We start from the raw sequence: 12,986 nt of genomic DNA, 5'->3' as shown, positions 1-12,986 counted from the left end.
TGCCCCAGCCCAAATGCTTCTGCCTGCCTGGCTCCAGCCTCTGCAGAAGAGGAATCGGAGAAATTTACTCAAAGGAGAGTAACTGCTTTTTAAAAAAATTATTTATGTTTCTGAGAGGAAAAAGTTCCTAGTTTTCCTAGGCAGCTCTAGAACACTTTAAAAACACCCTCCAGAGACTATTTTTGTTACAATTTAGCTTTAAGATTTCTTCAGCCATTCTTGCTTTTATGACACACCAGAAAAAACGAATGTCATAGGGTCTCCAAGTCACCCACTCCCTGCTCCTCTGGAGCTCACTATTTCTGCACAAAAGTTACTTTGCCAAGAATTGTATTTATGTTCATTTAATCTTATGAAACTGATGATTACTCACAAAATAGCCAACCAACTCCTAGAAAGATTTTTGAATTTGGTTTCCACTGGTCTTCCCAAGGCCATTAAACCTTTTATATTCTAGAACATTTGAAAGCACATTAAAGAAAACCTAATGATTTAGAAACAGCCAGGCATGACTTCTCAACAATGTAAAGCGAATGCCTCCACAGCCCTGGAAGAAAATAAACCTGTGGGACAAAGCTTTGCTGTGTGGGAATATGTTTACTTTAGGTCCAGCAATACTGACAGAATGGCAAGAAGCTGAAGTTTATTACCAACTGACCATGTAGGAAGGAAGCAAAATCATTTCAAAGCACCAGCCGTTTCTGTTTTCTTCCACTGAGGCAAGTTAGATTTTGGTGGAAGAGTGAAATGACAGCTACTTGAGTCCCATTTGATTCTCTTTTTCTCCCTGGAGCTCTCAGAACAATGCCCTCACGGAGAAAAACCCAGTATCTATTGATGGATGGAACCAGTGCCCTATAACTTGACTGTGATGAATGGGCACCTTCTTGATATACAAGAAACCATGTCCTTTGCCCCTAAAACCAGTCTGTAAGGTTCAGATCTTGCAAGAAACAAAGCTATTTTAGACATAAAAGCAAACTGGACATCATTAAACTGTCCTGGGGATGGTCTTGCTGCTTCTTAGGTGTAAGAAACAAAAATATAGAGGCCGAGCTGTTCACAAATGCCACCCCCAGATTTTCTAATCACTGCGGAATGTTTGTGAGGATTTTTCCTTGTCACGAGTTTGGCAGAGCGCAGAACCACAGGAACAGCCACCTGCCGCTGACGTGGACAGACCACGGCCATCTCTGGAGAGCCTCCCCTCTCCTCCTGCATCTCAGGCTGGCTTCGCAGTTGCCCTTCTACCAATTCCAGCCTCATGCAAGCATGGGACAGGCTTGCAAGGGGTGTGGGGTGAGAATGTATTGGCTCTTACCAGAGACATGAGAAAGGCCTGTTTGGAGTACAGGTCAAAGTGGACAGAGGACTCTCTGCCCTGGCCAGCGATGTCTGTGCTTTTCACTTTGGATTGGTGGTGTTCTCTACCAAACCTGGAAGGATGAATGGCTACAGGCTGAGAGCTAGCTCTATGTGGCTTTGGGGAAGCAACTCATTGGCAGCAATGTTCCCCCTCAGTCTCCTGAGAAAGGAAACATGATGTGGATGTGGGTGAAGAACATGACTAGCATTCTTGGGCCTCTGTCCCAAATTTCAGATCCAGCCTGGTGGCCACTGTAAATGTGTGATTCAAAAGCTGTTCACAGAGAGATGAGACAAGCAAGAGAGAATGTGAGAAAGACAGAGGCGGTGGCATGGAGGGGCCAAACAAACAAACTTGTGTCTTTAATTTAACTCGGTGTTTCTTTAGTGTTCATCACAATCACCTGGAGGATTTGTTGAAACACACTGCTGGGCCCCACACCCAGATGTCTCATTCTTAAGTCTGGCTTGGGAAACCCATCTAACTGGTTCCCAGGTGTTGCTGAGGCTGCTGATCTGGAGACCACATGCTGAGGACCACTGATTTACCTCATTGTCAGCTTTAGGTCCTTGTTAGAAGGTTAGAGAGTTTGAGGAGAGGGAGAACGGTCATTCAATCATTCATCATTTAGCACATATTTAGTGAGAAGCTATAATGGACCTGCACTGTATGTGTCAGTGGTTCTTAACTTGGTGTGTATCAGAATCACCTGGAGAGCTAAAAAAGTCCACAGAGGTCCAGCCTCAGAGGACAGGGCTCATAAAAATATAAAGTTCTCTAGTGGATTCTGATATCCACCAAATTTGTGAATCTCCAATATAATGCAATGAAAATAAAGATATGAACAAAGAGTCCTTGCATTTAAGAGGCCAGTCTAGGTTAAAGAGGGGATTGGAGAAGATGGAGAAAAATGAAACAAAAAAAAAGTGAAACTTACCAAGCAATATGCAAATTACTATGATTAATGAACTGATTGCTATGGGAGTCCAGGGAAAGAGACCCAACCCAGACCACTCAGAGAGGTGGCATCTGCAAAGGCTCAGTGACTGGAAAGAGCACAGCTATGCAGAGAACCACAAGCATTAAGTTTGTCTGGAGTTTTGGGTGTGAGAAATGAAGTGTTATGTGGTCCCCTGAGGGTCCTGGGGAAAGTCTGCAAGTATTCCTTGTTAATTCTTCCTTCATTCACCAAGCACTTCCCAAGTGCCCACTATGTGTCAGGCCTGTAAGAGGCCTTGGTGATAATGACATTAGTAAGGAATGGGGCCCATTCCTATAGCTGCCCAATATCTAGTTCAGGAAAGAGATGCAAAAGCAGGTAACTATAATGCAATCACTTATATATGATGAGAGGAAATACAGAAGGCTTGTGGGAGAAGCAACTCACCATGTCTGCAGAACTCAGGGCACTCTTCATAGTTTATGTAAAAACCAAGCAAGGGTCTTAAAAATTTTCAACAGGAGAGAACAGCATGTTTAAAGGTATGGGAATGTCAAAGAGTTTGGTGAGTTTAGGCAAAGGTAGGTCTATAGAGTCATGTTGGATAGGCTGGTGATAACTGGTCTCATACCCAAGGCTAAAGAGTTTGGCTATTGTCCTTTGTCCATAAGCCAGTCAATAGAATGTTTTAATTAGGAAAATTGCATGAGATCTTTTGTTAAAGGATGATAAATCTGGAGGTATTGTTAAGGGCAGATGCAAAAGGAAGAAGACAGAGCAGTTTATTCCTTTACAAAATCTTGATGAGGGATGATGAAGTCAAATCTCCAGCATTGGTAATAGAGAAGAGGGGAGAGTTGCATTTGACACACATATCTGAGTTCTGAATTATAGCACCTAATGACTAATTGGACATGAGTTTAGTGTGGACATGATGATTTGAGATATATGTAGGGCTCGTCTAACAGTTGAGCAAGAGGTTAGGACTGGAAATATCTAAGGGAATCATCGGCTTAGCGATGGTGGTTAGACAAGAAGAATGTGAAAAAGATCAACCAGGAAGAGAACAAGGAGATCAAACAAGAACATACCCAATTTAAACTTGGTTTCAAGGACAAGTCAGAGGAGAAGACAGGCCTAGCAGAAGGAGAACAAAGCAGAACCCTTGAGTGAGTCAGGGGTATTGACCAAGCCAGAGAATGGGCCCCTTTTAAAAGGTGGCTCTGGGAACTGCTCTTCTCAGATAACACATTTGCCTTATTAATTGGTTATACCTTTGTTTAACTTCAGAATAATTCAAGTTCAAAGAAAACTCAGCTAAGGCCTAGATGCTTAATGAAAATGAAACATAAACAACTTCCATTTATCGAGTGCCAATTAGGCCAGACCCTGTGCTAGAAACTTTACATATATTATTATTGTCCAACCCATGTAACCATGGCATATTTATATATAGTATAAATTCTACTCATATGTACTTTGTATATTTTCATCACATTTAGCAGATCTCTATCCTTCTTTCAGTAAATAAACATTGCCATTTGGACTCCCAACTTGATTTATAGCCTCCCTAGGGAAATCATGAGAATTCAAGTATCTTAAAATATCACAAATTATACCCTTGCTCTTTGAGGCAATGCCTACTACACTAAACATTTTCCATCTTTACCAGGAACCCCTTCAGCACTCATATGGCATTGTATAACAATATCTTTAACACACATTTGTTACGTATTTATTCTTAAATAAGTAGGATAAAACATAAAGTATAGTTTTAAAAACTGCTAAATAATGTCACCATTGCCAGCTTTCTTCTCCATTGATTTGGACTTGAGAAATAAATTGTGAATTCTAAGGATAAGGGGCCATGTTTTCCACTTCCTTTGATCCCCTACAGTGGTATAATCTGTGAGTTTTTAATTTATATTTGCTAATTGAGTAAAAGAACTAATTGACATCAATTTTATGTACAGTAAGGAAAAAGAGCAAAAAGTATTTTGAGTTCCTTTGTCTAGTGGGATGCATGATGCACAGTGTTTTCAATGAGCTTAAAGATTGCTTCTAGCATAATCCTGTAGCATCAGTCAGAAAACCTACAAACCTACCTACTCACCTCCCTGACCTGCATATCTACTCTCTATCTACCTGCCACCTAGGGTTATCCTGTGGATTGACCTGCGCCCCGTGAAGGAGCTGAAACAAGTCAGCCCCTGGATGCCTGACCCATCACTGAGGACATATGTCTCATCCATCCAGGGGGTAAACCCCACCCTTCTTCCCACAATCCACCCTAACCACTTGATGCTGAGAGGGTCCAGCAGGGCAGGGCATTCAGAGGCTCATCTGTGTCTTGTCAGAAAGCCCCAAGTCTAGCAGGGGCCACGGTAATGAAATGATAACTGGGCATAAGCTACCCTAATTGGCAGTGTGGGCTGGGAGGTCTTTGTCTCTTTGCAGGAGGGATGGCGGCCTTCAGCATGGGCTTCAGAGTTGTATGGTAATTCTGGTTGGTACAGCCAGAGATGGGATGATAACAGCAGGTCACAGAGATACATGGACCAGCCACTAAGGAAGTTTTAGAACAAATAAAACTTAGGAGAGGTGTTTGGAATGGTTGAGCGTCCCTGGAGAAAGGCCCCTCTGAGTCACAGGTCAAGTGCCTCTGAGGAGGGCAGTTTTTAAATGAAATCAAGGGGTGGCCTTTGTCTTAGACATAAAGGACTGAGAAAATGTCAGAAATAGCTGTACCCTTGAACTGGGAGGAAGCTGGAAGAATTGGCAATAGCTGGGATTCCCCTGCTTCTACACACTGTGGGCCAAACATTGCTATATGTTGATACCGTGTTATCTAATATCGGTGGGAGGGTGAGGGAGAACACGGGAAGAGTCAAGGGCCATGAGGCCAAGGGCATGGTCTTTGAGGAGGAAAGTAAAATCATCCCTGGTGTTGGCAACAGAAAGTTAACCTTTAGTGGCCCAAAGCAAACTGGATTTTCCTTTGGAGGCTGCTTGACTCAGGAGGCATCTAGGTGAACCCCTCACACTGAAGTGGCTGAGGCTTGCCCTGCCCAAGATGACCGTGGAAGGATCCGAGGGAGGGAGAGGAAATTACAGAGGTTCTGTGAGGAGAATCAGAGCCACTGCCAGAGCTGCTCTTCTTCGTTCTCTGGGCTAGGGAAGTGCCGAAGCGGAGGGTCTCATAGACTGGGTCCACCTTATTGCCACAGGCTGCAACAGAAGAGAAAAGTCATCTGAGAGAAAGGTTTCCCCAATTCCTATCAGGAATCCAGCCACTCTCTGACCACATCTCCTAGGTTAACAGCACCTGAGAAGTAGATTCAGTGCAGCAAACCCACTAGCCCTTGGAAAAATGGGGCTTTTGGTGGTCAGTGTTTCCTTACTTACATGACTCCTCCCAACATGTTCCCATTTGCCAAGGGCCTCCACTGCACCCAGCACTCCCACTGGAACTCTCTGTTCCCAACCTCTTCTTGAGTGATTGGTTTTCCTGTTTGATTATCCATCCCAAGGGTTCCAGTTCAAGGTTATTCCTAGAGACCAGCTTTATTTTCTCTAGTGGGAGGTTCTGCTCACCAAGGTAAAGAGTCTCGAGACGCTAAGTACTCACAAGTAGGAAAGTGTCTTGGAAAGGATTTAACCTCAACAGGTCTCATGAATTTCTAATTAAGATCTTTCTAGTTTAAACATTTCTAGTTTAAAACTTGCCAGTTAAAAAGCTATTCCAAAGGTAGAGATTTTCAGATTAAAAAATAGAAGTAAATGGAAAGATATTGTTAAAGAAGAAAATCAAACCATAAATATATATAAAACATTTGTTTTTTGTCCTCATTAAAAAGTTTCTACTAAGCATTGGTCTATAATTTATATTTATTTTTATAACAGTTAAGAAAAGCAGCAATCGCTGTTCTCATTTTTATAGGATCTGATAGGCTGAGTAACTTCTTCAAAGACACATGGTTGGTCAACGGAGGAGTTGGGCTTTGAATCAGGTCTGTGGATTGCCACATTCCATAGTCTTTCCACTCTACTATTCTGTTGATGGGTGATGTAGCATAGCAAGAGCCTTTGGGACTTGGGTGTTTCAGAGCATCATTAGAGAGAGGATGAAACTGCCTGGAGAATTTGGTTTACCATATGTTTTCCCTCACAATCAAAACCCAAATAGCCACAAACACACACAAAGACACCCTGCTGGTTCTGCCACCGGGAGAAATCAACCACTGATGCTGACTTTGCTGCTCAAAATCCAATTCAACCCATCAATGCCCAACTCACCAATGGGCATAACTTCTTTAATGCATCCAAATTGTTCCTGAATGAGCAAGGGGGAGCTGTAGTAACGTCGAAAACCCTTTGGCTGGAGAAAGAATGAGAAAGAGAAGGGGTAATGTCACTGATTAGAGGGAGAAAACAGCACAAAATCTCTAAAAATGAAACCAAATGGTACTTCCAGGGATGTCTCCCTGTCTTGAAGCTATGCTCCATCCAGAAAGCAAGCCCCCTGCCTGTCGCTTCCATGCCCTGCTTCTCCCTCTGAGGCCCATGACAGCCTCCCTGTGTCTGGTATCCTTGTTATCTTCCAGGATACAAATGGACTGATGTGCAAAGAAAAGCAGACCTCAGGGGTAGATGCAAAGGCCCTTGCATATCTGAAGAGCTTTACTCTGAATCATTTGCTCTGTACTCTGGACTCTGTTCTCTCTTCATTTTTCTGACCTCTCTTCCAAGGTCTTTTGCCTTGGATTGTGAAAAAAAAAAACACCATTAGAGGAGGAGGAGAGAAGCAGGGAAGCAGGGGTTTGAGAGAAGATACTGCCTATCAGGGTAAGGAGATGAACTCTCTAAGAATCCGGACTTCTTATTTCCCAGTGTTGGAAGGGAACATAGAAGTCTATAGTTCAGATTCTACTAGAATCTCAGCATCCTTTGGAATGTCTGGCAAGTGTTGCTATCCTTTATTTGACCTGGCGCTTACTAACCTTGGAGGCAGGTTTCTGGGAACATTATCTCTGATTGTTAAGACTTGGTACCCACTGATTTATATCTTCTCTCTGGAGCCACAAGGACAAGAAAATGCCTCTTCTATGTGACATGTCTTAAGTGTTCGAGGACAATTATCATGTACCGTCTAAGTATTCTCTAGGATAGACATTCCTGGTTCCTTCTACAATTCTTTGGCCATCCCAGTTTTAATAATCCTCAGAAGTGTTCTTGGTTGCATTTTTCAATGTGTAGCACCAGTGAGTGAAGCTCTAACACCTTAGATGGCATGATCATCCACAGAATCCCACCTCTTGTGCAATCCCACCTCCCTTAGTTTGGCCACCAGTCTTCTGTTAAAGTGCTGTAGATTTTTAACATGCTCTCTACTTTTGGTGGTCACCTCTAACCCACTTGTGACACCCACTGAGCGGGCAGCCAATGAAGGATGAGGGTGACCAACCACCCCAATTTACCTGGGACCGAGGGGATTCTGGGACGTACATCTCTCAGTTTTAAAACCTGGATAGTCCCAGGATCTGGATAATTCACTGCTAAAACCGAGGAAGTCCCAGCCCAGAATGAGTTGGTCACCTTATTAAGAAGCCCAAGTACTTTTCACATGTGGGGAATTTTACATTAAGCTGGCAAAACTCCCTCTCTGCTGGATTACTTACATCAACTAAGAAGTCAAGTTGGCAGGCTAGAGCTTCCAGGGCTGCCTTCCTGGTGCCCAGTTCTCAGGGCACTGCAGGTACAGAGTTTGGAGGGAACCATCTGTCCAGGGCAAACAAGTGCTCTAAGGAAGGGTTCTGGGGCTCAGTCATGACATGAGCCCTTACCAGCTTGCCCATGCACCGCTGGGGTGCTAGGCCATCCATGCACTTGTGGTGGATGCTCATCTTACAGGCCTTGCAGCGCAGTCCATGCTTAGCGTTGGTCCCTGTCAGACACACAGTGAACTTTGGTTAGGATACAACCTCCTCTTGCCTTGTGACCAGTCTGAAATCACTGAAAAAGAGATTGCTGCCACAACCCAGGCAAGTCCTCTTCTCTGTAGCTTTTCAATGAAGTTTTCAAAATGGACAAAATATAATGGTAGATTCTTCTACCTTCTCCCACTTTTTCTATCTAAAAAGGTATCAGCACTGTTTCTCCCCATTCCTTTCCTATTCATTCATTAGTTCAGAAAATCTCAGCCTCCTGCACTTGCATTGTTCTCTCAGTTCAAGCTAGCGAACTCCATTTTCTTTGCCCGTCATATAGGTCATTGCTGCTACTCTTCTATATGCTGTACTGAGTAGTAGAAGTACTGAAATTTCACCCATTTTCTTCTGTCTTCTCGTTACAGTGTCTGAGCTTTTGGACAAACTCCCAGGAAAGTGGCCAGTGAAGGCGGGAAGGGGGAACAGTGAGGTCTGTGTGAGTGGAGTTGATGGTGTTCTAAAGTGGAGAGGGAGGGCTTGATCTGACAGCAACCCTTGCCTGGGGGAAGAGGGGGAGGTGATGAGCAGAGATGAAACCACAGCTGCAGAAAGCAAGGAGTCATTTAACTTCCTGGGACAGGGTTCCAAAATGGGGTGAGAAAAAAGATGGCAGAGGAGGAAAGGAGAGGCAGAGAGCCATCCTGACAACTGTGTTGCTATAGCAAAGCCCAAGGCAAGGGTATTGAGAGGCATTGGGGAGGAAAGACAGGAGGTTGGTTTGTGGGAGCTCTAGGAAAATGGCAGCTTTGCTGGGCACTTGCATTCATCATTTTAGAAAGTGGTTGGATGGAGGCTAGGAGAGGATAATGAGGTGGGTCATTTCTATCTCCATTTAGGTCAGGACAAGGGAATGCAGGACAAAAGATGCTAACTGTCTGACATGCCAAAGTAAGATGGAAGGCTCCCAAGTAGGTCTCAAAAATGAAGTTCCAAAATGGAATTTATAGCCCTTAGCTGACAAGAACCTAAAATGCATTGGGAAAGAGAAAGACAGACGGGAGATTGGATGGAGGATTTCTTCATAGATTTGCTGAGGCACTATTATTCTAACCCCCACCCTTCTATTATAGTTGGAAGGATGGCATGCTTCCTTCTCTTCTCAATCCTAAGAGGGACTTCAAGGAGATTATTCTGAAAGTGTCCCCTGTATCCCCTGGAGTCTGTGGGACACATGGCTGTGGCCATACTCATGCATGGGAAATTCTAAAAGTGAGAGATGTGAGTGACCAGCCATTTATCAGCCTACCGAAGAGAGTTAGTTGTGTGGATAAGGCTTGCGTTCCTAAAACTTGTTAGGGAAAAGAATGTATGAGTACTCTCCATAGATCGGATGTGGACCATGTGGAATGTTGCCCCCAAAAAAACCACCTGGAGAGGGAGTGGGGTCCCAATAAAGTAAGTCTATTTAGAGTGGAGATACAGAAATTATTATGTCCTTGCAGCATGAGACATGCGGCCACAGGTGCCCCACTCTATATCACAACTGACTATATACAATGAGGATATCCCAAGATTATATGTAAAATCCACCCTCTTCTGCTCCATTGTTTCCCTATCCAAGCCAACATCATCCCTTGTCTGGACTAATTCCTAATTGAAATGCCTTCACCTGTTTTTGCCCTCCTCCAATCCAAGGTCTGTGCATGGCCAGAGTACTCTTTCAAACATGTAATTGAATCACTCTCTCTCTTGCTTAGAAATCTTTCAGTAGGCTCTCTCTGCCTTTCTGATATCATACAAAATTCTCACCATTGTGGTGAGGTTTTGTATGATTTGGTAGAAGCCCATCTCTCCAAGTTTATCTCAGGCCAACCCCTATTGTTACTGTGCTCTAGCTACATGGTCTTTAGTACAAACACAAGCTTCAATGCACAAACTCTTTAGTTCCTCAGGGTTTTACACTTGCTGCTCTATCTGCCTCGAATGCTGTTAATACTATGCTTCACCTGGTTAAATACTCCTGGCCCCTCAGATCTCTTGTCATTTTCCATGAAGTTTTTCTGGGCACATCTTGCCTCACCCGTCTACACTATTCTTGTTCTGTTATTCTTTCTCCCAGCACTCTGTCAGTATCTTCCACAGCATTTATGCCAATTATTTATTTGAAGTTTGTTTTTGTCTGTCTTTTCCTCTGGACTGTGAACTCAATGAGGCTAAGAATTGTCTGTGTTCATTTGCTACTGTATACCCAGCTCTGAGTACAATACCCGACTAATAGGTATTAAATGAGTGAATGAATGAATGAACAAATTTTTTCATAGTCACACATGTATTGAAACAGTGGTGACTGGTTTTAGATAATTTATTGAAGTTGATTCATTAGCCATGTGAAAATAATATTCAATAAATGAAAAGGGACTTGAAGGTCACCTATTTCAATTATTTCATTTTACAGATGAAAAGCCTGAGAGTCCAAGCAGCAGAATGACTTGCCTCAGGTCAAAGGAGGTCTTGCCTAGTTTCATGCTTTCACTGCTTGACCCAAACATTTCTCCATTAATTTGGGTTGTTTACTTTACAAGGAGATGTAGTTGGGGCTAATTAGATGGTAAAATAAAGGAGTACAAGGACTTGACATTCAACTGAAAGAAGCAACAGGCAAACCCTTGAATGGTTTAAGAATCAGAAGCAGGCAAAATATTGGAAACCCTTCAGGAAGACATCATTTAACACAAAGAATGTCTGCTGTTGGAACCATAGACAGAAAGTCAAAGTGACACACTGGCACACCATGAACTTGTTGGGTATGTGTACATGTTCATAAATACTAGTCAGAACATCCCTTCTCCTTTTCAAGAATAACCATCTAGCTGGAAGACCCTGAAATGCCTTCAAAAGACTGAACTTTGAAAACAATCATTTATTTTTTGTTTTCAAATTAGAGAATGCTATTTCTGCCTGTGGTAGTTTGGAGCTGTTATGTACCCCTCTAAAGGCCATGCTCTTTTACTCTGTTCTTGTGGGTGCAGACCTATTATGGGTGGGATTTTGATTAGGTTTTTCAATTGAGATGTGGCCCAGGCCATTGAAGGTGGGTCTTAATCCCCTTACTGGAGTCCTTTTTGAGGGGATAAAAGACAGAAAAAGCCGAGAGAGCACAGAGAGAGAAAAGCTCTGGAAATGCTAAGAGAGGACTCACAGAATCTTCAGAGAGGAGGCCGCTGGAACCAGAAGCTGAAAGCAACGAAACCTGGGAGTGAAGGAGCAGCACACTGGCCATGTGCCTTGCTCTCTGACAGAGGAATCCCAGATGCCAGCAGCCTGTTTTCAGAGAAGGTATCTTCCCTTGATGCCTTAATTTGGACATTTTCAAAGCCTTAGAACTACAAATTTCTAAGATAATAAACCTCCATTGTAAAAGCCAGCCCATTTCTGGTATATTGTATTCTGGCAGCTTTAGCAAATGGAAACAGTGCCCTATGTAGGAATGCAAGTAAGTTTCAAACAAGGAATCTATTTCAATGTGTGTTGGACTCTGAAATAGCATCATTATGTATTAAGGCATATTTTCCTTCAGACCCCAAACATCATAATTTCATTTTTCCTTGTCTGTTCTAATGTACTGCACTATTTTGTATGAGTCAGACCACACAACAGTTATTTGGTTTTAGATGTTCCAGTTTCCATTACAGAATAACAAGAGTGATTGAAGGGGAAAGCCTCTGAGGCTCAGAGAGTAGTTCAAAGGAATAATTTACATCACAGCAGCAAAATACGGAGGAGCCACTGATAGTCTGACTTGTTCCATTACTAGTGATCTCCATCACAAAGGCATTACTACTGTGACCCTCATGCAAGAGGAGAGTGGGAAAACATGGTTTTAAATTGAATCTGCCTCATACTGGCACTTTAAACTTGAGTGAACTACTAACATTCCTCTGTTTTATGAACATGGCATCATTTCCCACTGTGGTTTAGTGATCTGTTCATACAGAATCAAGAGTTGAAGCTCTAGTGCATGGAGAAGTATATGTGTAGATGTTGGGAAAAAATATCAAAGATTTTTCTGAATATGGGTGGCTGTATTGACTCTACTGGGTGATATGTTCTTTTTTTTTTTTTTAACGAAACTGATTACATATCTCAATAAAATAATGGGCCAGATTCATTTTGATAAGATTTTGACATTGAGGAATAACTGAAAAGTTAGGATTTAAGTGATGATTATGATTACTGAATCATTATATAGATATTCCTTTTTACTTCCTGGTATTTTAGAGTAGACAGAGAGAAATACCTGAAATCTCTGCACTGTAATCCGGATGCCTTGATCTCTGATAACGATTTCATAGCCTTTATCTTGTGCCCTTGTGATGGTAAAAATCCTTGTGACTAAACTTCACTTGTACCAATTTTATCCATTTTTTTGATTTTACAATCTTAAGATCACTAAAGACAGCCCCTAATGTTTATTAATAAAGGGCCATGGGTAAGCCCAGAACTAACTCACCCCAATTCCAAAGTTATCTTGATAACCAAAGCTGGATCCAACCAAAATGGGCCCACACGGCATGCACAGTAGCTTAGACTTTAACCTATAGGTGACCTATACCTCATTATAACACTAAAAATCACACCCATCATCATATTAAGGCTGCCATTTTCTTACATACATTCTGTGACTAAGCATGTATTCAAACTGCACATGCTCAATAATTAGATCACCTCTAATTATATCATCTGGAGCCACTGT

The 12,986-nt window shown here is 42.5% G+C and overlaps 1 protein-coding gene across 3 annotated transcripts in view; it reads right to left on the bottom strand.

Moving 5' to 3' along the window:
• STAC (SH3 and cysteine rich domain) overlaps positions 1-12,986 on the bottom strand; it is a 132,151-nt gene that overhangs the window by 33,133 nt on the left and 86,032 nt on the right. For all 3 annotated transcript variants that reach the window (XM_037847045.1, XM_037847053.1, XM_037847062.1), the window contains exons 3-5: positions 8,150-8,250; positions 6,603-6,684; positions 5,419-5,534 (exon numbers count right to left, since the gene is read on the bottom strand). In XM_037847045.1, coding sequence (XP_037702973.1) covers positions 5,419-5,534; positions 6,603-6,684; positions 8,150-8,250 — 299 coding nt within the window. The remainder of the gene's footprint in view (positions 1-5,418; positions 5,535-6,602; positions 6,685-8,149; positions 8,251-12,986) is intronic.

This window comes from Choloepus didactylus, chromosome 1, assembly GCF_015220235.1.
Source record: "Choloepus didactylus isolate mChoDid1 chromosome 1, mChoDid1.pri, whole genome shotgun sequence".
Taxonomy (NCBI): domain Eukaryota; kingdom Metazoa; phylum Chordata; class Mammalia; order Pilosa; family Megalonychidae; genus Choloepus; species Choloepus didactylus.
Note: the sequence above shows the minus strand (reverse complement) of the source record. Positions and strands in the feature narration are given on the sequence as shown.